We start from the raw sequence: 24782 nt of genomic DNA, 5'->3' as shown, positions 1-24782 counted from the left end.
TGTTGAGCTGCAAGTCATCTTGTTCACCACGTTCCACGTGACTTCTCTGAAGGCTTCCAAGGTCTTCCACACCTTGAGTGGTTTAGAACTTGAACATGATGTAAAAGACAATTTCAGTGGCAGAATTTATTTATAGTCTCTTTTAGCCACGTCTTTGTAAAAGAAATGAACATTTATCTCGTTGACACAGGTGTAACTTTTGCCTGTGTTGAAGTGGACACGATTTTGATGGTCAGCTTCAAGACAAAATTAGTAGATGATGAGAAATGGGAAAGTAATCAGCTGTTGGAATCAGCTGTGCAGTAATTTATTGCGGTTCTAAATGCCTGTGAACGAGCTGGGGTGGATGTGTTCGTTCCCTCACGGATGGCACTCTTTGGGTTCCTCAGCCCTTGCCTGGGGCTGTGTGTCCGTGTCAGAGCCCTCAGCCGGCGTGTCTCTGGTCCCACAGGTCCCCCAAGAGGAGACGCTCGCGGTCGGGCTCGCGCTCGCGGCGCTCGCGGCACCGGCGCTCCCGCTCGCGCTCCCGGGAGCGGCGCCGGCACTCGCCCAAGTCCCGCTCGCAGGAGCGGCGCGAGCGCGAGCGGGACAGGGAGCGCCGCACCAAGGGGCTGCCCCAGATCAAGGCGGAGACTGTCAGCGGTGAGTCCCCCTCCTCCTCCTGCCTGTTTGACCTGCTCCGCACCTTCAGTAATGCCATTTTCTGGGGGGGTCGTCAGAGGTTTTGTGATCCTTGGGGTTTAGTGCTGCTGTTTGTGGTTGCCGAGGCTCGTCCAGGCAGAACAAAAATGTCACTGCCTTGTGATTCCTGGTAGGAGTTTCACCGCACTTCCCTGGGCTTCTTTGCTCATAGTAGACAGTTCAGCATTTCTGGAGTATCTCCAGGTTAGAAATATTTTGGCTGTTAAGCGAGAAAAGGAAGAGCTGAAACCCCGTGTTTTTCTTTGCCTTCCTTCGAGACATAGAAGGTAAAGCAGACTGAACAAAAAGACTTTGAGTTAATTATAAATTATTACAGTTTTTTTAAGTATTCAGTCTTGTGTGTCTCTCCATCCTGAAGGGGAGCTTTGACCTGAAAAACACACAGGCTAATGTTTGGATTTGTGATATAATCCTGGCTTTGCCAGTGTTTATAGACCAAACATAGCAGTTGTCTTCTGAATTTTCCTTGGGAGCGTGGAATCTTCTCCAGGGTCATCAAGTAAAATAAAAACATTCTTTCTTTTATAAGAGGAGCAAAAACCTGAGGTGTTTTAAGAGCCAAGACGTGGTGGGTGACAGTCCCAGGGGTGTAAAGGCCTGCAGAGCCCTGTAGCTGTTCAGTGGAAGCTCCCTGGCGGTGCTGTGAGACGTGCTGCTGCCAACACCTTTCCCAGGTTCTGTCACGTTGGCTGTCAAAGTTTGCAGTTGTGTGTCTCTCAGGTGAAAAAGCTGGATGAATATTCAATGTTGCTGCAGTAATCTGCAGCCTGGGGGATAACTTGAGCTCCTTTCCTGGTAAATTCCCTGGATTCAGCATGGGATAAGTGTTGGTTACCTGGAGCTTGTGTCAGTAGTGGCTCTGCCCACCTGTGCTAACTCTTGGTTGTAGTTTGCAGTACCACGCTCTGGGTAGGACAGCTGGACAAAAGGACAACTCAGCAGGATGTGGGAAGTCTCTTGGAGGAGTTTGGCCCCATTGAGTCCATCAATGTGAGTAGAAGGGGTGCAGCGTGAGCTGCTTTGATAGGCTTGGGTGCGGAACATCTCCCCAGGCTGCTCTGAGGCACAGTTATTTCTGATCCATTCCAAGGAGCTGGCCCCTCATTTCCTGTATGTTGTGTTTTTGGCGTGTGCGCTCAGTTCACGTGGCTGACTTGTACCCAAGCAAGAAGGGAGCTGCTTTGGTTTCCTGCAGTATAAAAGTGCTCCTGGAGTAACACAGAAGATTATCCCATTTTCATAAAAGTCCTGCTTTCTCTGCAGGGTGATGGCTGCAGAATTACATCCCATGCTTCTGAGTTCCTTGGCTGCTTCATTTTATTTGGTTATTGATTATAGGCGTGTGGACTCTCAGCTGGTGTTTTTGTTGCTCTTCTGTCATTTTAGCCATGAACACAGAGAACTATTGTTTTATTTTGCTGTATTTAAGGATGTTTTATATATAAATTATAGCTGTTCTAGTAACTTCAAAAATTTCCTTCAAAGATAAGCGACGAGTTTTCTTCCTATTCACAGATTTTGTAAAAGAGCATAGGAGTTTTTTTCCTCAAATTCATTACAAATAAAAATTACTCCAAACTGCAGCTAGAACTGAATGTGGAGGTGCGGCTAAGCAGAGCGAAGGGGGATACTATTGTGCATTCCAACAAAGTGACTATTTGCCAGACATCAGAATTTACATGAACACTATTGTTTCACTGTTTAAAAGGGTTAAATATGCAAAAGTCAGCTGTATTTTAGAGTTTTGGAAGTTTTCAGAGGTTGTGGAAGTTTTAGTTGACGAGAAATGTGAATTTCCAGAAGATACTGGCTTTCTTAAACCGACATTTCCTTCCATCCTTCCATAGCCCCTTTGGGAGCACCCCCTGATGTCCCAGCTTGCTGTAACTGAGCATTTGTGCCTTGTCCACTGTTTGTTACCTGCAAAGTGAACTTTTTCCCTTCAACCCCACGCAGATGATACCGCCCAGAGGATGTGCCTACATTGTCATGGTGCACAGACAAGATGCCAACAGAGCCCTCCAGAAACTGAGCCGAGGCAACTTCAAAGTCAACCAGAAATCCATCAAGGTACTGCTTGGAAAACGTCAGGCTTTGCAAAGCTGCTGTAGTTACTGTCATCCTGTCTCACCTCTGCTGGGCTTTGGGGTGTTTCAGGCCTAGATGTGTTCTGGACATGATACTCTGCAAAATTCTGAAAAAATACACGAGTGAAGTGGTTTTTGAGAATTATTGTTCCTGGTCTGTAGTGGGATTAATGGAACTTTGTGGCAGTTTCCTTGAAAGATTGCCAATACTTATCTGTTTATTAAAAACAGAAATGATGTCCTTTTGCTCGTTACAGGGGACCGGCACTGTGTGTTTCTTGTTGCCAGTTGTCTCCTAACAGAGTTTCATTACATGTGATAATCCTACAATGAGTACTAATAAATAAGGAAATGTGCCTTAATTAGTGAAGTTCTTCCTTCTGTAGAATGTCAAACTAGTGTGGCACTGTCCTCCAAAGGGAAATGGAATTCATCCTAGTGGCTGGGGATCATCAGAAGGAACTGGCTTTACACATTTTTACAAATGGTGTGCAAGAGTCAAGCCAAGGAATGGGAACTAAGTCTGCTTTAGAAAAAGCTCACTTCAGAGTTTTGTGGCTGTTTTCACTTACACTTCTTACTTTTCACCCTCAAGCGCTGCTTTGTGAGAATGAAATATTAATTCCGTTAGAATAGAAACATGTTACTGACCACTTGTATTCCCTCCCCCAAGATTGCCTGGGCTCTGAATAAAGGAATAAAGCCAGACTACAAGCAGTATTGGGATGTAGAATTGGGTGTGACTTACATACCGTGGGACAAAGTCAAACCTGAAGATCTTGAAAGCTTCTGTGAAGGAGGAATGCTGGACAACGAGACCCTTAGTCCGGGTACAGTGTTATTGCATGTTTTGTTATTGAACACTTATTTCAGGGTTTGGCCATTCTGTCCCTTAGCTGGTGATCATTGTATATGTGTTCTCATTGTAGCATCTCTTCATGCTGAACACACAAAAATCAGTCGTGTGTTTTGAGCAAAAATGTAATGGATCATGAACATAATGTCAGTGTGTTCCAGCCTTCCCAGTGCTTTTCTCTTTCCCAAAGTCCCCCCTCACGGACCCCTCTTTGTGCTTAGCTGGCTTTTCCCAGGAAGTTCTGACAGACAATAAGGAGCTATTGCTTCCATAAATTAAGCTTAAGGCTGTGTTAGACATTTCTCTTCTTTTGCTACAATTCTTTATGGTTGTATTCTCCTTTTCCTAGTGTGAGACTTGAGGATGTTGGGTTTTTTAGAAACGAGTTCTCACATCAGTGACAAAGCTGCTGCCTTCTTGCCCGAGAGCAGTAGAATGAACCTGTTGAAAGCTTGTTCCAAAAAGCCTTACAGTTTTTGTCACAGATAATGTAACAGAATCCTGGGCATGTATGAACACTGCCACTGCAAAGGATTGTTAAATGACCACTGAAAGGAACAAGTTTATTTGCTGTTTCAGTGTTAGCTGTGTTTAAATAAATTTGGAGTTTTTATTGTCAAAAATAGTATAGATGCTTCTTAGCTCTGTGCTGCTTATTGCCTGAGTATTTTCAATTAGATCATTTTTGTAAACGTGACAAAGCATGTTTCATGTGGCACTGCTTGTCTGACCGTGTCTGTTGGGGTTCTGTTTTGGGCAGAGTGGAAGGGAATTCCCAAGAAGTCTGAAAATGAAGTGGCTCAGAATGGAGGCGCAGAAGCTGCACACAATGAACCAGTGTCACCTATTCCCAAAGCTTTGCCTGTCCCAATCCCCGTTCCCATGCCTGCACCAATAACAGTACCTCCTCCACAGGTAAGAGTTGTTCCACAGAAATAAACAAAAACTCACTTTAAATAATAATTCTGGGAGGGAACGCCATGAATGATAACTGTTCTCTCGTTCACAGAGAAATTACTGCAGTAGGATCTTTGTTATTGAATTGCATCTTCAGGTTTTGTGATTGGCTTTTTTATGTTATTTGTTCTATTAATTAACGTTCCTCTAAAAGCTTTTCTTATTGGCAGTAGTTTCTTGTCAGTGTTGAAATAGTAGAATCCCTTAAATCAGAGCTAATTTAAATTCAGAGCTTGTTATAAACCAGAAATAAAGAAAAAGGAAACACCAGTCACTCTAATGTGCAGACTCAGGTAGTGAGAAAGAGACAAGCAGAGGTTTTTAATTGCTCTGAAGTTGTGAGCATTCCAGTGGATCCTGTGTGGAACTCCATCGTGCTGGGTGGAGATGAATGCCAGGCACTGTGTCAGGGCTCTGTGGAGGTGAGTTACCTCATGCATCAGTACTCATTTGGCACAGAGGAAAACTTTTCTCTCGTTACAAAGACAGACAGGACTGGTGTTGGTGTTTTCAGTGATGGGAGTTCCTGCAGTGCTCCTGGATCTTTGGTGCAAGTCCCTCCTTGTTGCAAAGGAATTTGAGGTTGCCGAGATGTCCTCGTGGAGCTGGACAGAGACAGATCCCCAGCGGGACAGAGACTCACTGGGGCACTCCTGGGGTAACCCATCTTTCCCCTTCCTTTTTCCTAGGTTCCCCCCCATCCATCAGGGCCTCCCGTGGTCGGTGCACTCCAGCCCCCTGCTTTCACAGCACCTTTAGGAATCCCCCCTCCTGGATTTGCCCCCGGGGTGCCGCCGCCGCCGCCGCCTCCGTTCCTCCGGCCCGGCTTCAACCCTCTGCATTTACCTCCAGGTTTGTGGGGTGCCCCAGCCCGGGCCCTGCTGGGCCCAGAGCTGCACCTGCTGCGGAGGGGTTGTGCCAGGGGGGGCACTCAGGGCTCTCTGTGCTTTTTGTAGGATTCCTTCCTCCCGGGCCGCCGCCTCCCATAACTCCTCCGGTCTCTGTCCCGCACACTCCGGCCGTGAACATCCCAAACTGTAAGTGCCGGGCCCTGTGGAAGGCAGGGGTCCTGCAGGAATTGCTGGCTGGTGTTCAATGTGTCCTTGCCTTGTTCCTCAGCTACAGCAACTGGTGGGAACGAGGACACTACCAAGGAGTCGTCTGTAGGAAATCCCATCCCGACAGTCGTTTCTGGAGGCAGAGGGAATGCCGAAAGTAGCGACACTTCCAAAATCTATGGCACTGTTCCACCTCCCGTAGCACCTACCAATGTCCCTGCTCCTGTCACCCAGGCTGTTCCACTCCTTGGTAAGTTCCCTCTTGGGTAAGTTCTGCACTTCACTGTTCCCTGCTGTTAAAATAATACCGTTTTGATTTGGCTACTGGCTTAGAGTCCAGGGCAAAGGGAAGCACATTTTTGAAATTTCGGTGCTGCTGTGGGCTTTGAAATCAATTTTAGAGGCTTAGTTTTGCACAGAAGAAACAGTCAGTATTTTTTACTACTGAAGATCTGTTTTCTGAAGAAACAAAGCCACGATGTGTAAGTTACAAATTCAAATGCTGTCCACTTTGAACAAGTGAAGGTTTGTACAGTGTAGAAAATGAACTTAGAGCAACACATCTGTATGGCACAGGAACCAGGTTTTAGACTCAACTATTATGTCTATAAAATTAATGTGCAGAGAAACTATTTTAGTGTATTTTTGAAATCTCTGAGGATGGGGTACATTCTTGTTATGTGTGGAATAAATTGTTTCAATAGAAGAGAAAACCAAAAGCTTTCATGCAGCCCTGCCGTAGGACAGGTTGTGAAATCTTTGGAAGAAGATATAATTTAAATGTTAGCAAATAATTTTGTGACTGGCAAACCCAAGGTAATAGGAGTATGTTGCATAAGTTACCTTTCCTAATATGATACAAATTTGGTCAGGTTTTGAAAGGGAGTGTGAGCTGTTAGAGAGCTCTGCCAAATGCTTATTTTATGATGGCCTTGGATGGGCCAGTGTCAAGAATTTACTCAGGGGATGTGTTACCTACAAATTTTAGTGAGATTACTTCATTTATGGGATTTTAGGCCTCTACATGAGAGCCTCAGAAATGAATGAAAAAAGCTGATTTTGTGTTAGTGGGTTTCTGCCCAGAAATTTCAGTGATCACTGAGGAAAATCAGAGATTTGTTTCCCTGACAGCTCACTGCTCTATTGGATGTGAGGGCTAAATTTTCCATCCATGACTAATGATTGATGGATCCTTCATGTTGAAAACTTGACAGAAGACTCGTTTAAACCAGAGAAAAGCTTAACAAACTGTGGTGACACCACGGAGTCAGGGAATTCTGGTAGGAATTTCAGCAATTCACACCTCCCTGTCGAATGACACTTCGTGTAAAGGTAGCACAGAGTTTTGGAGTTTCACTGTCTTGGACAGCATAACCTGCACTTCAGATTCCAGGCCTTGGGAATGTATGAGGCTCCTCTGCACTTTGCTGTATGTCTGTACACATAACAGAAAGGTTTTATAAAATGAAGACTGAACTAAATTAGACACCTAGATCACTTCCTTGGACAGCAGCTGCTTTTTATTCTTAAAAATCCAGGGAAGCTGCAATTGAGGAACTTGGAAATCAAGAACTTGCCTTTGCTTCTGTTAGCTCGTTCACTGAGTGGTTGAGGCAGATAAAATTCTCTCTGTGGTCAGAGTGACTTCTGCCAGTGAGGGGAGGGTTTAGAGCTCACGGAGCAGTCGTGGAGTGATGGCTGAGATCTGGGTGTTTGCCTGGGCAGTAGCATTTGATGTTGGGGAGTGTCTGATTTCAAGAAGTTATTTATAATTCAGGAGTTACATAAAACCCATCCTGAGCATTCTGCAGTTGCAGGGCACTGTTCAGTCTGATAAAAGAGACAGGAAAACCAGAAGAAACAGATGATAATATTTTATGTGATTGAAGATAAAAGGTTACTCTCAGTTGTCTTTCAGTAAGTCAGCACAAATTACACTCTTCTTAAAAGCACTTGGAGTCGCTCTTGCACTGAATGTAGCTCTGCCCGTGGGAGGGCAGAGAGTGTCCTGGGAAGGATGAGGAAACATTCTCCAGGTACCTGGGCAGGATGGGAGAGCGCCTGCAGCAGGCTGGGCTCGAGGGATCAAGATTGCTGGGAAGAGGCTGTGGGAGAGATCCAAACTTCTGGTTTGGGAACACTGCTGTAATCCCTACGAAACACAGGAGCTCTTTAATAACTTCTGTAACTTCCAAAAAAATGCCCTTCTCTCTCTCAGTTCAGTTTTTCTGTGGAAGACACGTTACAAGGTAATTCTGAAGGGATTATTATAACATTTCATACCCTTTTATCAGTTCTGTCTCAATTCCACTGATTTCCTTTGTGCCTCCACTGTAATTTCCTTCATCCCTTCCAACCGGGACGTGGTTGTGCTTCAGAGGAGTGATGCCTCTTGGACTTTGGGTCTGGATTTTTTGTGCTTTTTTTCTAAAGCCCACCCTCAGGTTGTTGAGGTTTAGCTGTGCCCTTGACCTCCCTCTCTGCTGTGACACCTCGTTGTTCATGGGAACAGGACAGTCCAGGCTGTGATGGCTCAGTGAGTGTGTGCTCAGGGAATCTGCAGAGCAGGTCTTTATTTGTAGGCTCCTTTGACATGTGCCTGCTGCAGGAAATGACGGCCTTTAAATCCTTTGGGATTGGCCCACGTGGTCCCAGCATTGAGCAAATGCTGTAGCTCGGGCCAGTAATAAACTGCAGATGATGTGTTTGGAATACTCAGGTTTTGTGATGTGTTACCCTGATCAAATACACCCTATTGCAGTTGTAGGTCCTGGTCTAGTGCTCTTTTTACCCAAATTCTTACGAGGATCATAACATGTAATCAAAGTGAAGTTACTCTGGAGTTCCCATGGAATTTGCATTGACTTCCTGGTAGTACCAGCTCAGTTATTACTCTTTGCTCCCCTGATGGTTTGTTCTGAAGTGATTTTTGTAATTGCGTTAAATCATAAACCAGAAATAGAGCATTCTCTGAGCCCCTCAGAGTGTGACTGCCCCCAAATGTTGGGATTTTTGGCAAGATTTTTCAGCTGTGACTCCCTATTTAGGCCCTTTAGTTCAGGCTTCTTTCTTTACGGTCTTGACTTGCTCTGAAAGATTCTTTATCAAACTCCAGCAAAAACCCACCAGACTTACAACATGGTCCCTCTCTCAAGAATTCCCTGGCAGTATTTAGTGTTCTAGCTGTAAGATGCCACATTCCCCACTGGGGAGCATGGAGAATGTTGGAGAACAGCAGCTTCAAAGTGGAGGGAAAACCTGCTGCTGCTGTGCTGGTTCCGTGAGCTTTTGGCTTGTTCCATGTGTTTCCATGAGGTTGGTGTGCTGAGACAGACAGAAACCACAGAGCTCCACGTGCTGGGAAGTGATTTAAGGGGTTGTGAGTTACTGGAACCACTTAGTGAGCAGAGTTTGTGTAAGAGTAAATCAGGTGTGTCAGCATTGGTGACATGGCAATTATCCCAAGGGAATGTAGGCTTTGTCCAGCTGGGAGACATGATCAGATCTGGATCACAGTGACATGGAAAACTGGCTTCATACCTCGTTTATCAAAGCATTTACCAAAGCATGGCTCCTGTGCCCTTTCTGGACAGAAGATACGTGAGGCCAGGCTGAGCACTTGGGCTGTGTCGTACGAGTCAAGTGATGAAACTTGGGACACTTTGGTGTGTGATGGTTGCTCCTCCGAAACCCATAAAATCTGTTGTGAAGGCGAGGTGTGGTTTTGCACATTGGGACAGAGGAACAGGTGGCAGGGAGGGAACTGGCTCCAGTAGGACAAGCTGGGTCAGGAAATCACCTCAGGGTTTCTCTTGGAGCTCAAGGAGTTCATACCCAGTTCAAGAAACTACTTGAATGTCAGGTACTTCCTAATCCAAAAGAGGACTTTAACTTGCCCCAGACACGATGTGTGTGTCTGTACCATGAATTTCCCTGAGGATTTTCAGTACTGGGATGTGTTTCTGGACAGCTCTTTCAGTTTTTAGTTGGTGCCTGACCTGTTAGCAGGGTGAGGAACTCCAGTAGTTCTACAGTTGCTTTAGCCTGAGCATTGAAGAGGGTTGATATTTGAAATAAATTTAAAATAAGGAGTGTGCAGCTCTCCAGCCGATGCAGTTCAGAATGAAGGAGTTCCAGGTACCATTACGTTGCCTCAGTGCTGCAGTTTGTGTAGAAATAAGGTTGAGAAATTAAATGACTTATTAAATGTGAAACCGCCCTCCCTCACCTCATGTTCGTGCTCTTGTAACCCACATCTGCTCTGCTGCTTAACTTCAGCTCTTCAGCTCAGTTATTCTATTCTGCCTTGTTTTCATCTTCTGAGGAAGACTGAAAGATGTTTTTACCAGCAAGAATATCCCCAGCCCTCAGAATGCCTGGGAGACATCATTAGCTGTGAGTCTGTCTTGTGAGATCCGTGGTTCCATCACGGGAGGAGTTTAAACTGGGTGATTCCAGACCTGGTTACTGACCAGGTGGGGGGAAGGCTCTGCATTTTAGAGACAGGGAAAAAAAACGCAGAAAAAAATGCTGTTGGTACTGGATGATTTCTGTCCAAGAGTGTGACCTAGGCAGCTGTGTCTGACTGCTTGGGGGGAAAGGGGAGAGGATACCATGGACTGGAAGATGTCACACGAGTCTTCTCACTGGCAAAATACAGCTTCCTTGCACTATGAATTCAAAGAGCACTCGGGTGAGAAGGTTCCTGTCAGAGACGACCCTGAAAGGCAGTGGTGTGGTGAGAGGGAGCACAGAGGGCTCGGCTCTGTCTGGGGACAGATGCCAAAGCATCTGGGAGGGATGAACACCACGGCAGCTGAAGGGGAGCTGCTGTGGCTGCACCCAAGTGCAGTTTTCGCTGCTCACATGAATTTCTACAGTATTTCATTCTGGTTTTACCCAGGCAGGGGCTGTTTCTAGGGCAGGAGGTGCCTTGGAGTGGGAAGGCCTCAGCTGGAGCTCAGAATTCCTGCTTCCTTCTGGCTCCTTGTGTTGGTGTCTGGGAGCTTTGGCTGAGCTTTATCTGACAGTACGTTTGGAGAGGGAGTTTTTTTCCTCCTATGAAGAGCGTAGGAATAAAACTGGAAAACAATTGGTGCTGGATATGTGCTCTAAAGGACGAAACCATTATAAAAAAGAGAAGTCAGGAATGACCTGTTGCATTTCCTTTTAGTTTACATCTCAAGGTTTATTCTACTGAAATGAATCTTTGTTTGTGTCCCTTTTCTCTGGAATGGCAAACAGAGCTATGCTCCCGGCTGTATTCCAGCCTCATCTCTCTTGCCTGTGTGCATGAGCCTCTTGCTGGTGCTGTGCAGCTCTGGGGTGTTCAGCTGCTCTTTGTGGCAGAGGGAAATGTTTGAACCCGACTGCAGGGGGTGAGGCGTCTTTACCTGGAAGCACAGCACCAGGAAAGGGCTTTGGCTGCAGTCGGTTTCGGAAGCAGGAGGCTGAGCTGGGGCTGAGGGGGAGCCCCGAGCTGCACAGGGGCCGAGGCTCTCCCCGAAGGAAGCCTCTGGGCTCAGGGATGAGTTGCTGCCCTGGCACACGGCGGTCACTGCTGCCCGCAGCACAGCGGGGCGTTGGCAGCCGCTGCCGCCCGGGCGGGGCGGGGCGTGGAGAGCCCGGGGAGCTCCGCTCCGGGTGCCGGCGTGCCCTTTTGCCGGGGAGAGGCTCCGCGTTCCCGCCTGGCCGGCTCTGACTGTCCCTTGTGTGTTCCTTGCAGGCACCCAGGGCGTGGCGCCGCCGCCGCCCGCGCCCGTGGTGGGGCTGCAGACTCCGTCCACGGGGCTGCTGGGCGCCCGGCCCGGGCTGATCCCGCTGCAGCGCCCGCCGGGAATGCCGCCGCCGCCGCCGCTGCCGCGCTTCCCCATGATGCCCCCGCGCCACATGCCGCCGCACATGATGCACAGAGGGCCCCCGCCGGGCCCCGGCGGCTTCGGGATGCCTCCCCCGCACGGAATGAAGACGCCCTTCCCGCCGCCCGGCCACTTCGTGCGGCCCGGGGGCGGCCCGGGCGGCGGCGGGCCCGGCGGCGGGCCCGAGGAGAACAGGGACGGGCGGCAGTTCAGGAACGACAGGCAGTTCACGCCCGGCAGAGAGCAGGAGCGCTTCGGCAGGAGATCCTTCGGGAACCGGGCGGAGAACGACCGGGAGCGCTACGGCGGCCGCGACGACCGGGAGCACGAGCGGCCGGGCGGCCGCGACAGGCGAGACTGGGGACGCCGCAGCCCCGAGCGCGACAGGCACAGGGACTCGGAGGACAGGAACAGGCGCTCCAGCGGCCACCGAGACAGGGAGAGGGATTCCAGGGATCGGGAGTCTCGCAGAGACAAGGAGGAGAGCCGCGGCAAGGAAAAGGCGGAGGTGACAGACAGGGCGGAAGGCGACAAAAACCACGAGCCCCACGGCGGCAAGGCGGAGGGCGCGGAACTTGTTTCGGAACTGGCTGCGGGAGACGCTGAACCCGCGGGCGCCAAAGCCGCGCCGGAGTCGGTGCCCGAGGCTACCTCATCCCTGGAACAGGCGGACAAGGACACGGGCTCGGCGGCCGAGGCGCCGCGCTAGCGCCGCAGCCCGCCCTGGAGTGTCGAGCTTTAGTTGTACAGTGCTGTAAATCCGCTTCCGCCCCTGCGCCCCCGACAACGCGGGGCGCTGCGAGCAATTTGATTGCTTCCCTTCTATTTAAAATAGCCACAACGTAACATAAAGTACTGAAGAGATGATTAAAATATTACCCATTTTTGCTGTAACTTTTTTAAAGTTTTGACTTTAAAAAGTTTACGAATCAGAAGTAGAAGTGCTTTCTATTTTTTTTTTAATTTAAGAAAAGGTAACGGTGAAAGCTCCTCAAAACAATAGGGATGTGTTTTTAATAAACTCTATTTTCGTAACAAACTTTTAACGTGTGCTATTCTTCCTACGCTGCACTGAAGTGGAAAAGGAGTGTTCTGCAGCCTAAAGTCGGAACTGTTAATGCTGTACTGGAGTCTAAATTAGACTGGTTTGGTTCTGTTTGTTCAAGGAAATCCATCTGTTTGTGTAGCGATTCACAGAAGCGAATTTTTATTTGTAACAGTCCTCTGGCGTTTTAGATTGCTGCATTTTAATGAGCTACTTGACCACCCCGGGTAAAAGTTAGTTTTAAGATGTTAATTGCAGAGTTAACTGTTTTAGTGTTTGCAATGCAATCCGTTCTTTGCTTTTTTTTTTTTTTCCCCCTCCACCCCCCCCTTCCCCTTCCCCAATTGCTTCTGTGGTTCCTGTTGCTCTTAATTTGCCTTTTTTTTTAAGAAGCGACACCTTCAGGCACCGACCGTCTGCTCTGCTGTTACAAAGCGTGTGCTGGGCCGGGCAGCACCCGCTCCACAGCTTTTGTACTTGTTGGGAAGTCACACCTCGGAGGCACCAAAATTCCAGCCTGGCTCTCGAGGCGGGGCTGGGACAAGGACTCGGCCCTTCCTCCGTGGAGACGGGGCAGCTCCTCAGGAACGCCGGCCCCTCCTCACCCTGCCAGAGGTAGGTTGTGCCCCCCTGGGCTGGGCACGGAGGGCAGCTCCTGGTGTTCCTGGGTGTTGTGCCACCTCCTCTCCAGAGCACTTCCGTGTTGTGCTGCCTGTGCCGAGGGCAGCTGCGGTTTCCCCACGGCCGATCCCTGGGGCAGGGACACCTTGGGAAGTTCTGCCCACCCCGCGTGGCTCGGCTGTGGCTCAGAGCTCCCATAGCCCCAGCAGCGCCGGGGCAAACCTCTACGAGCCCTGTGCATATTCAATGGTTTATTTCTCCTTGCTGTAGGTGTGTTCTACCTTTAAAGTTGGGGATTTTGCCCCAAGGAAAGGGCAGCTGCTTCCTTACGCCAGTCCTTTTTCAGCTGCCCTGCGGCAGAGGGAATTGTCTCTGGGGGAGGGAGAGGGTGGGAGAGCCACTGTGGAGCTCTGGACTGGGGAGAGGACATCTATTTTTATGTTCTTGCAATAGCAGAATAAAGAGAGAAAGAACCTGTTTACAGATTGTAGTGACCTCAACTTCCATGTGTTCAAACTCGTGTCCTCGCTGGTTGTTTCCTGCCGGGCCCTTGGGACATTCCCTTGTCCCACACATCGAGGTTTGAGCCTTGGGAAAAGCTGCCCCAGCTCTGTAAGGAGGGAGGGTTTGTTTCACTGAGAGCACCTCCTTAAAGAGCTGGAGACAAGAACCAGAGACACAAGGCTGCTCTGTTCACCAAATCCCACCCCTGTTCTCTGCCTCAGTAGGGATTTGAAAGCAGAGCCTGGAAAACCGGAACAACTCTTTAGCACCTTCTGCAGCAGAGCCTGTGCATAACCCTCACAGCAGCAGCACCAACCCTCTGGAAGAGGCACAGGGAGGTGAAGACTCACACAGTGGTCTGGCAGCAACAGGCAACGTAAGTTGAAAGCGTTTTTACAGTATTCCTGCTCTACTATCCAATTCCCTTAGTCATGTGCCTCAGTGGAATTTGGGTTACCTACAACCACAGCCTGCTACTTCCATGAATAGCCTGAAGTACAGAAGAAAGGAACGTTGATGTAAGTCCTCATTAAAATGACTCCTTTTCTCTGTTAAGAGAGACCCTGAAATCAGCTTCAGAAGGACACAGCAGAACTGGCTCACAGTGGCCACTCCTGGGAGATCCTGCCTGGAAATCTCTTGCTGGATGGAATTTAACCACCCACCTGCTGAAGCCCAGGCCCCCCTTTCCCAGCAGGGGCAGCTTTGTGGCGGTTCCCTGTTCACAGACAGCCAGACCCAAGTGTATCTGCCCAGAACATTTATTACACGCGTTTGAAGACTACAAATGCTGCCCCTGCCCCAGGAGGAAGCCCTGACACACCCGGGGCGCTGCTGCTCCTTGCCAGAGCGCCTGGGACAGGAGCACTGCTCACGTCTTCCCTCACAGCAGGGACGTGACACGGAATGGTGACAGCAGGAGGGGAGCAGAGACCACAGAGCCGTTCCATCAGGGACACTTTAATTCAATGTACATCATACAAAACTCGGTCAGTCTCCAGCGTGCGAGTGCTGCTTGGGATGCAGAGGAGCGGGAGATTAGTGACAGATGTTGAGCTTGCACGAGGAAGGGCAAGAGCAGCAATGGAAGAGCACCGCAGGTACCGCCCTTAGCCCTTGGCAATCCCGATCACTCCGCAGGCCAGGCGCGCTCCCGCGTTTCCAGTTAACTTGCTCTCGTCGTTTCCCCCTCTGCCCAGGTCATCCCGCTTCTCGTGCACCTGGAAGAGAATTGAAGGGACCTTAACTGATCCCACTGTGGATCCAGTCATCCCTGCTCCTGGCAGCAGCAGCAGCAGCACAGAGTAATTCCACAGTGCCAATCCGACAGCCATGCTGAAATCTCCCAGGTGGACCAGGGTGATTCAGGCACGCACAGCGGGAAGGGGCAGCGTGTCAGGGAGGGATGTCTCCGGAAGGCTGGCAGGGAATCGGGGCTCATGGCAGTGAAGTGGCAGGCTAAGACACAAGAGGGATGGCTGCAAACCCCCTGTCCCTGCTCTGGAGCTCCCCAAGAGCCCAGCACTCACCACCATGGTACGGCCGATGATGCAGTGTGGTCCCGAGAGGGAAATGACCGAGTCCTGGATCTCCACCTCGGCCACGCCTCCCTTGGCAGTCACATTGCCCAGGTCTCCCACGTGCCTGCACAAAAACACAGGGAACTCAGAAAGGACCTGGACTGAAAGCTCTTCCAAGGGCAGGCTGGGAGTTTATGTTACACTACAACAAAGGCTCCCAAATCCAGTGCAACAACCGTTCCTGCGGACTTGGTGGAACGCTGCCTCAGAGCTTTTGCTGTCCATGACAGCTCTGTATTCCACAGGCAGCTGCAGGCTTTTGGTTTAAGAAGGATTAGGAAAAGCAGTTTGTCAGGCAGCAGGTCAAAGGCAATGCAGGAACTGCTCAGTTGCAGGGATGACTATTCCAGTTTGGCACTGCCCCATCACTTGGCACGCTGCTCTCCCACACAGCTTCTATCAGATACAACATATCTGCTACGGCTTCCCTGGAGAACTGAGCCTGGAGCAGTGGAATTTTCACAGGACTCCTGGACATTCTGGTGTGCTGTGTCCTGCACACCATTCACTCAAAATGCAGCCGATCCTGTTCTGTCCGGCTCCTCTGGCCAGATTCAGAACCTGGAATACTGACACATCCCTGCCGGGTGACCAGCTCAGCCAGCCCAGGGCTGACCACCAGCTTTTTACACAAATTCTTTATTTTTAACCAAGTCCTATAAAACTGGGTTAACGGCAGCTCTCCCCTGAGGAATGTGCTTGATTTAAGCTTCCTGGAAGCTTCGGTCCAATTGTTTCTGTACAGATAAAAGCATGATCCACTTCTTGCAGCCCTCCTAAGGCATTCGCCACAGCAGGAGCAGGATCTGCCAAGGCTCCCAAATCCGTGCACTCCCAACCTTTATCCCCGAGCAGCGGCTGCCAGGGCCCGACACAGGCGTTTCATGCTGTGTCATGCAGGAGCTGGCCCACATCCAGCAGCCGGCCGTGCCTCAGGTGGGATTTTATCAGGCACACGGGGAGCGCTCACAGGCACCAACGTGAGCCTTCCAAGGCCGGTCCCTGGGCAAGGCCAGGCTGCCCGAGCCCTGCTCCCCACACGGCCACACCACTTCCTCTGGCACCCACCCAAGGGAACCGGGCTGTGAGAGCTGCTCCCGGGGAACAGCCGGCTCTCACATCCCACTGAGGTGCAGAGACCCAGCATGAGCAGCAGGCCCTCGCTGTCCCCCCCTCCTAAAACCAGAAAATGCCCCAGGAGAGAATTTCACACCCCACTCTCAGAGAAACTAACTGCTGGAGTTACCGAAGGGCGGCTCGGTGACCTCGGGAGCCCTGCAGGAATTACCAGGGGTTTTTCTGGCACGTCCCGAGCCCCCAGCAGTGTCCGTGCCCTGGACTCACCTCTCGGCATCGCTGGGTCCCCCGTGCTGCTTCTTCTCTGGGTTGAAGTGGGGGCCAGCGCTGGTGCAGCCTGCAACACAGCACAGCATCAGAGCAGGATCCCGGGATCAACCCGCTGCTCCCACACCGCTCCCAGCGACAGCGAACGGCTCCTCTCCCGGGCCGTGCCCTGCTAATCCCCCGGACATCAATCACCGGCTACACACTTGCACGACCCAGGCTTTCGTATTTCATAACGCCGGGTTATCCAAGCGTTCAGGGGAGCGCTTGGTGTGCCAGGCCTTGACCACCAGCCTCAACACGCTCACAGTATTATCCAGGAAACACTTCCTCGGGAAACGTCACGATCTCCTCACAGGGATCTGCGGCCGTGAGACCCAGGCTGCCGCTGCACCACCACCGGCGGCTCTGCGGAGCCGAGCAGCCACTTTGCAGCCGCGACCCCGAGGCCTGGAGGGACACCTTACCATTGGTGTTGTCACCGAACTCATGGACGTGGAAGCCGTGCTCTCCATCGGCCAATCCAGTGATTTTCCCAGTGACTTTCACCGGTCCAGTACCCTTCAAAGGAGAGGATTTATCACCGCAAGGACTTTGGCATTACGCGGCCCCGTGTCAAGCGAAGGTGACAGCAAGCACTGGAGGCCCGGCCACGAGCCCACGACAACGCTGGCCGGAGTGTTTGTGTTCGTCTAACGCCCTCAGACACATTCCTTCCCGTGTTTTACGGCTAAGGGCAAGGAGTGCCCGTTATCCGATGGGGCCTTCCGGAAAGATCCCGTGCTTTCACAGCGGAGCGCGAGTGACCCCGCGGCTGCACAAGGGACGGCGCAGCTCCCGAGGGCCGCGGCCATTTGGAACCGCGGCGCCCTCGGGCCGAGGCCGCCGCGGGTCCTCCCCGCCCCGCCGGCCACGGGGAGGAGGCTGAACAGGGAGATCCGGGGGGCTTCGCACCCGCCGGGGGGTCTCAGCGGCCCGGCCGTGCCCTCACCTGCTGCTCGAAGTGGATGACGCCCTGCACAGCCCCCTCGCCGCGCATCACGCACACGGCACGCACCGCCGCCATCTTTTCCCCGCAGCGCCCGCGGACTGCGGACACGCCCCGCCCTCCCCTCCCGTTATATACGGCGGGCCTCCGGCGCCGCGGCCAATCCCGCTGCGCAGCGCGCGCGGCCCGGCCAATCGCAGCGCGGGGAGGCGGGAGGGGCGGGGCGAGCGGCGGGGACCGGCGGCGGCGGCAGGCGTCCTCTGGCGGCCGGAGGTGCGTAACGGAGACCGGGATCGGGATCGTGGGATCGGGATCGTAGGATCGGGATCGGGAAGGATTCAGGCTCACAGCTGTGTCCCCGGCCGTGCGGTGGGGACGAGCGGCAGCGCTGTTTCCCTGCGCTGCCCCTTCTCGCTCCCCTCCTGCCGCGGCTGTGGCCGCGCTGCGGCGGGTGCTCCGCTCTCATCCCAAAATGGAACGCGGTGGTGAGGCTGCCCCTGAGCACCTCTGCCTTTCAGGAGAGCTGCTCTGCCCTGAGGGTGTTTTGAACTTGAATCAGAATCACAGAAAGGTTTTGGAGTAGCTGGGAGTTTAGGTAATCACGGAAAAGTTTGGGTTGGGAGGGACCTTAAACTCATCCAGATTCACCCATTCCATGAGCAGGGACACCTTCCTCTGTCCCAGCCTGCTCCAAGCCCTGTCCAGCCTGGCCTTGGACACTTCCAGGCATCCAGGGGCAGCCACAGCTTCTCTGGGCACTCAGTGCCAGGGCCTCCCCACCCTCCCAGGGAACAATTCCTTCCCGATATCCAATTTACACCCACTCTGTGTCAGTTTGAAGCCATTCCCCCTCTGGACTCTCCAGCAGCTCCACGTCCTTCTGCTGTTGGCCTCAGGGTCTCACCTGAGCAGGGCAGAGGGGCAGAATCCCCCCCTCTCTGCTGCCCACGGGGTTTTTTATTAATCTCAATGACTGAGGTATAAATGACTTACAGCCCGGGTAGTTTTCAGTTACTTGTTTGGGACCTCGTGAGGCCAGGGAAGGGTGCAGAGGGGTCGTGGTTGTTTCACACATCAGGATCGTACGAAACAGCTCAGTCACGGTTCAGGTGACATCACTGAAGCAGAGATTTGTCTGCTTGAGGACACCAAATCAGGTGAAAAAAACTTGATCCACACAAGTACTTGGAGACTCTTTGAGAGACATTCTTGGCTGTGTAGTCTAACCCTGGAAAGATGCTGGGAAGAGAGCCAGCCAGAGCTTCCTATCTAGGAGGCACCTTGGCAGTGTGAGATGGAGTCAGTCTTGCTGCGCCTGCAGAGGAGACTCAGTGACTGGTGAGGAAACAGGTCCCTGCTTGTGGCACAACAGCAGCGCCCTGAGCCTCGCTCCATCAGGTGGAGAGGTTCCGGTGCCCTCCAGGTGGCCCTTGCTTGATAAAAAGAGGTTTGTAAACTTTTTTTTTAGAGGGTTATGTTTCGTTTGACTTCCCTTATCACTCATCTCACCCCTCAGGGCCCTCTCGTGCAGGGCTTTCTCTTACTTTTAGCCTGATATCCAGGCCTGCCCTGATCTTTTCATCGGGTTTATTGCTTCCTCCCTGGAAGTGAGTTCCAAGGTCTGCCCTCCTTCACGCCCTTATACAAATGTGGCACGGAGGGATGGACGAGAGCCAGACGTGTCAGGTTTCTTCATAGCTGAAGCGAAGTAACCCGAAGTAATTTCAGAGTCTGAAGGCGTTAGTAATGGGTGTCAGGACTCCTGGGGTGCCCCAGTTGGGCAGAACTCAGCTGACAAAGCTGTCCTGCTCAGGGACACCCCGGAGAGGTGGGGATTTCAAGGAATAACACAAGAATTCCTGCAGAAAGCGGTCGGTACCTTACACAGGTCACAGCCTTGAGAGTGTTCTCTACGATCCTTTTTTTCCCCAAGTACAATAGAAATACCAAAGTATCGGTTACTGGTGTGCTCATTCACATCACGAAGCCAGGGAAGGGTTCTTGCTATGTTTTCTCCCACATACTTCTTCTCAACTCCTTTATTTTCTTAAATCTCGCCAGTAGGTGAGAAAATCCACCCCCCGGTGCAGCTGAGCGGGGTGTTTGACAGCACAGAAATCATCATTCGACCCCGTCACATCAAATGGTGATGTGATTGTCTCGTTATTTGAAATATCAGAGTCAGAGCAGAGAGGACAGAAGAGAAAGAGCATCATCTGCCAGTTTAAAGGCCGATGAAGTAACTGCTGGGTGATGCAGGTTAACATCAGCCTAAGGGAAAAGTTCATAAACTTCTCAGCAAAATGTGACAAAGTAGCACACGATCCCAACCCTCAGGTCCTGGGAGAAGGTGGCCCTAGAGCAAGGATAAGGCCCTTGGGGGAGCAATTTCTCAGTGAGATTTTATAGGAGTTAAAAAAATAAGCGGGAATTTCGAGAGTTGTGTTTCCCGTGGCAACCATACACCTGGTGCAAGTATTTGGTATTTCCTGCTTGTGACGATTCCCGGGGCAAACCACGGAGTCGAACCGAGACTGGAACGTCCATCTCGCTCTGGGCTGCCGGAGTTGTGTCCTGAGCACGTACACCTCCCCTCCCCGCCTCCGGGCGATGCTGGCACAGGGCATTCACTGAGACTGCGCTTGTGTGGCGCTTCCAAGGTGAAATGTGCCGCGGAAATTGTTCTTTCCCTACGAACTGGCGGCTCCCTCGTGGAAAGGCTGCGGCTGGAATGAGGGGAAGCGCTGCTGGGAACGGGAATGTCCGTGTACTTAAAGCGGTGTCAGCGGGGAAGCCTTTGCATGGAAGGGGCGAGATTAAAACCGACGTTCACTGCTAATCTCCGTGCTGCCAGTCCCTCCCCGAGCTGAGCAAACCTGAAACACGAGCCTCCGAGGAGAGGTTGTGTAAATGTTGGCCCAGAACTTTGTACCCGGCGTGGGGTGTGAGCTGCACCCCGCCGGGGCACCGGGGCTGCCCAAGGTCTGCCCGCTGAGGGGTTTAATTATTTGTGATATCACTGCTCTTCTGGCCAGTTCACATTCACCGAGTGCTTTAAATGCTCCGCACAGTAAAGCCTGGGCTTGTTTCCCCCGTGGAAACTGGGACCACAAAGCCAGGACGGATGAAAACAGGGATTCTGAGGATTGCCCTGCGTTTGCAGAAACAACAATCTGCTGAGGGCTTTGCGGGAGCTGCTGCTGCTGCAGCACGGAGGGATGAGCGCACTCACACTGAAACTCAGCCGGAGTTTGAAATGGTTTTTAAGCTGGTAACTAAAGCATGGAAACATCCCTTCTGAAAGTGACCAAAGACAAAATATTGTCCAGAATGCACATCTGAGAAACCTTGTTTCTATTCTTTCTTTCTTTTTAATCAGAGTCTCTCAAAATGTTTATGCTCTCAGGAATGTTATTTTGGCCACTGAAAGGCACCCAAAGGAATGCAACCAAAACATCGTGTCTGTGTGTAAATATAGAGATATATTTATCGGATATGTATTTTAAAATATCAACTTGGGTAAAAACCAATAAAGTCCAGAGAAAACCCTGTACTCTGTCATGCTTTATATATAATTACCGGATAAGGATTTCATTCACAGTGACGAGAAAGACGAGCCTGGCCTTAGATTTTATTGGCACGTTTTTATTTGTGAAAGGTCTTACAGCGGTAACGAAACTGAACAAAAAGCTTTGCGAATCCCAGCCCACACCTCTGTGTGCCAGAGGTAAGATCCAGGGGGCTTCATTTGGGTTTATTTCAGACACAAGCCGCCCTGCACTCTCATTTTTGCCACATGCACAGTTTAGTGGTACAGCAGGTGTCAGGACACCCGAGAGCGAGGCGGTTTGGATTTAACTCAGCCGCGTTGCGTAATCCTTGAGATGCAAAGTTCAAAACCGCAGGGAAAACGCTAATTAATAATGCAATTGGAAAATAAATGCTGCAACAGGGCAAACTACCCTGTTTCTGCAGGAAAGCAGGAAGGACAAACAGAATATAAAAGGCAGGCGTCCAGAATAACAAAGATGTGGTTTTATTTGGAGTTTTAAACACGTGGCTTCTTCCCTGGGAGCTCTGGATGGTCGGGGGGTGGGTGAGTTCCTTCACAAGCATCACGTCGGGTTTGTAGAGCTGTCAGTAAGACAAGGCTTTGGGGTGCTGGTTTCATACAAGCAATTAATAAGTGGGAACGCCACTGGAGAATGCAGCAGCCCCGTATTTTCCTGCGGTTTCCACAGCACCGTGGGGTATTTATTCATTAATATTTATGTGCTCCACATCTGTGTGGAGGTTTTTCCGCAGTCTCCAGCCGTGCCAAAGGTCTGAAGGGCGCTGCAGGAGGCAGCCTGCAGACTTTGCCCCCCTGGCAGCCACCCTCCCTGCGGGCTGCTGTGGCTGGGACACCTTCCCAAAATGTGCTCAGAGCACCCCTGCGTGTCTGCAGGGCCAGGGGCTGGGCTGTGACTGCTGGGGCTGGAGGCAGGAGCAGAAGTTCCCGTCCACGCTGAGTGGTGTGGAGAGAATCCCAGCCCTGCTTGTGTGCTCCGGCAGGGCCAGGCTGTGTCGCTGCTCTGGAAAACGCTGTGGCACGTCCAGAACTTGCTGAACCACATCCAGGCCTGGCACTCCGGGGAATCCAGGCGGGCACGCGGCCCTGGTGGGACACTTTAAGCCTCCTGACGGTCCCTGGCTGACAGCCAGCATGTCACAGCCTTGGCAGTGCCAGCCTTGGCAGTGCTGCTGTGTCCGCAGCTGGGGCAGGGGCAGCACACGGTGCTTAGCCCCTAATCCCCGCCTGTCGCTACGATCCCGCCTGAGCTGTGATGAGCAGGGATTTCCTGGCCGGCATCACTCCGACACGCCGTGCTCAAGGCACAGCTCCAGGCGCAGCTCTGCCTGGGCACGGGCAGGTGGGTGCAGGCCACTCTGGTGTGCCAGGCACCTCTCCAGAGACAAATCCTCCTCACTGCAGCCTCACGGCCCCTTTCCTCTTGTCCTGTGCTGCACCCCCGTGGCAAGAGAGTCGTGGAGAGCCACAAGGTCCCCCCCCCAAGCATGTACATTTTTGGGTATCGCTTCAGAGACTGAGCTCTGGGGGGCAGTTTCTACAGAAAACAGAGGCAGGAAAAGAAAAACGTCCTTAACACAAGCTAGAACCTACTTGTTGTTCCTTACGTTTTTTTCAGGTTCAGCGTGGGCTCCGCTGGGGCCAAAAAGCCGCAGTGTGTGTGGCTGCGAACACGGCGTGGGGAAGAGTTTGGAGTTTAACACTGCGGGCAGCTCGGGGTTTAGCAGCGCTGCCATGGCCAGCCAGGGCCACAGGATGGCGCCAGCGCTCCATGTTTGTGGGCTCGCTCTCCCTCCACGGGGCTTTCCTTGGGGAAAACGCTGCGGAATATCGGAAGGGGCAACGACCACCAGAAAAAAAAAGGTAAGATGCCTTTGTGAGTGAGGGGTCTGAGGAAGCAAGGGGAAGGAAGGATGTAGGCTGCTCAGATCCACAAAAATAAACGTCCTTTTCCATCTAGGCTTGTAAATTGGCCCCCTTGATGAACCTTGGATTGTGTGGCAACATAAACTGTGGAAAGAAAAAAAAACACAACAAAAACCTCCTTCCGTGTCCCACAGGAACTGTGGAGGACAGCTCATAGTTTTGTGGAAGAGAGAATCTGTCTTGCAAGGGTTGGAAACAACTAGTCTGGAAAAAGATCCAAAAGCTTTCACATGGCTTAGAAATGATTGCTCCAATTCCTCTGGGGACACAGAGCAGATCCTTACGTGGCATCTTGCACAGACTGCGATAAAACCAGGGGGCATAAGGACTTGTGTCTCTGGGGGGAAAACGCAATCCGTGACCATGAAACCGATCTGTCTGGGGGAATAGGGTTTTAAAGTGAAAGGCACCACAGGTAGCAGGAGTGCAAGCGGCCCAGGTCTGCACTCTCGGTTTAATTTGTTTGTTTGGAGGCAAGGCAGTGACCCCATCGCTCACAGGCCCTGCAGGAGCAGTGCTGCTGAGTGGGGCTCACAAATACAGATAAATGGGAGGGCAGCTCACTGACCTGCTTCCCACCCTGCCTCCTGCTCCTCCCTGCAACTCCTGCCTTCCTTCCCCACTCCACACTGACACGCACGTGGGAGAAGATGCTCTCTAACAACTCCCACGCTGGCTTTGCTCTCCACACTGCTATCTCCCAAGCACCAGGACGCTGGGAATGCTTCCCGGTGCTCCCCTCACCGGGCAAGGATGGCATTGGACAGGCCACGCTATAACCCACTGTTCAGTAAAAGCTCAGCTCTGCGTGGCTTTAGTATTTTAAATGAATTATTCAGAGGAGTACACAGGCACAGTCACCTTCCCATAAGCAGCAGGTAATCAGGAAAACATTAATATTTGAGGAGGAAAAGCTCTGGGCGAATGATTTAGCCAGGAGGGGTGGGGGAACTCTCTCTTGTACTTTTCACAAGCAGCTGTGTGCCTCTGCGCGTCTCATGGGCATGGAATCACGGAATTGTTCAGGTTGGAAAAGTCCCTTGAGATCATCAGGCCCAACTGTTTTCCTGTGGGAGAGATATTTGATGTCTTTGCTGGGGACAAGGACAGCGGGACTGATGACACCCAGCTCTGTGGTGGAGTCACACGCCAGAGGGATCCACAGGGACCTGGATGGGCGGCAGAGGTGGCACTGTGAGATCCTCGTGATGGGCAATAAAGCCAAGGGCAAGTGCTGCACCTGGCTGGGGGCACTGCCAAGGACAAACACAGGCTGGGACAGAATGAACTTCCCACTGCCACAGGGCCGGGATGGATGGGCTAGAGGGAAGGAATTCCTCCCTGGGAGCCTGGGGAGGGACTGGAATGGATTTTCCCAGAGAAACTGTGACTGCCCCTGGATCCCTGGCAGTGCCCAAGGCCAGGTTGGACACTGAGGCTTGGAGCAGCCTGGGACAGTGGAAGGTGTCCCTGCCCATGGCAGCGGGAGGAATGGGATTTGCTTTAAGCCCCCTCCCAGCCAGAACCATTCTGGGATTCTCTGAAATTAGCAGTGACATTGAAAGCAAGACTTTAATAGAATAAGCTGACAACAAACAGGATTGGAAGGCAAGGCTGCTGCCTGCCTCGTGTGTGTCCTATGGCATGAGCAGCAATACCCCTGGGAACGCTCTGGCTCTGCCATT

At 51.6% G+C, this 24782-nt stretch overlaps 2 protein-coding genes across 4 annotated transcripts in view; one reads left to right on the top strand and one right to left on the bottom strand.

Moving 5' to 3' along the window:
* The window catches only part of SCAF4 (SR-related CTD associated factor 4), a 30101-nt gene extending 17544 nt beyond the window's left edge, over positions 1-12557 (top strand). For all 3 annotated transcript variants that reach the window (XM_066207256.1, XM_066207244.1, XM_066207250.1), the window contains 9 exons: positions 452-642; positions 1592-1692; positions 2659-2772; positions 3463-3619; positions 4406-4560; positions 5292-5454; positions 5559-5639; positions 5722-5910; positions 11386-12557. In XM_066207256.1, the coding sequence (XP_066063353.1) occupies positions 452-642; positions 1592-1692; positions 2659-2772; positions 3463-3619; positions 4406-4560; positions 5292-5454; positions 5559-5639; positions 5722-5910; positions 11386-12227 (1993 nt within the window). In that variant the 3' untranslated portion in view covers positions 12228-12557. The remainder of the gene's footprint in view (positions 1-451; positions 643-1591; positions 1693-2658; positions 2773-3462; positions 3620-4405; positions 4561-5291; positions 5455-5558; positions 5640-5721; positions 5911-11385) is intronic.
* A 1876-nt stretch (positions 12558-14433) lies between these two features.
* On the bottom strand, positions 14434-17709 carry SOD1 (superoxide dismutase 1). The gene is made up of 5 exons (XM_066207238.1): positions 17604-17709; positions 17080-17173; positions 16613-16682; positions 15218-15332; positions 14434-14908 (listed from the first exon to the last, which is right to left on the bottom strand). The coding sequence occupies exons 1-5, from the start codon at positions 17676-17678 to the stop codon at positions 14798-14800; spliced, it is 465 nt and encodes a 154-aa protein (XP_066063335.1). The 5' UTR covers positions 17679-17709; the 3' UTR covers positions 14434-14797.
* Between the last annotated feature and the right edge of the window lie 7073 nt (positions 17710-24782).

The sequence above is a fragment of the Chamaea fasciata genome, unplaced genomic scaffold, assembly GCF_029207755.1.
Source record: "Chamaea fasciata isolate MVZ Bird 193981 ecotype frontalis unplaced genomic scaffold, bChaFas1.0.hap1 SCAF_2, whole genome shotgun sequence".
NCBI lineage: Eukaryota > Metazoa > Chordata > Aves > Passeriformes > Sylviidae > Chamaea > Chamaea fasciata.
The sequence above is the reverse complement of the archived record's forward strand: the minus strand, read 5'-3'. Positions and strand labels throughout refer to the sequence as shown.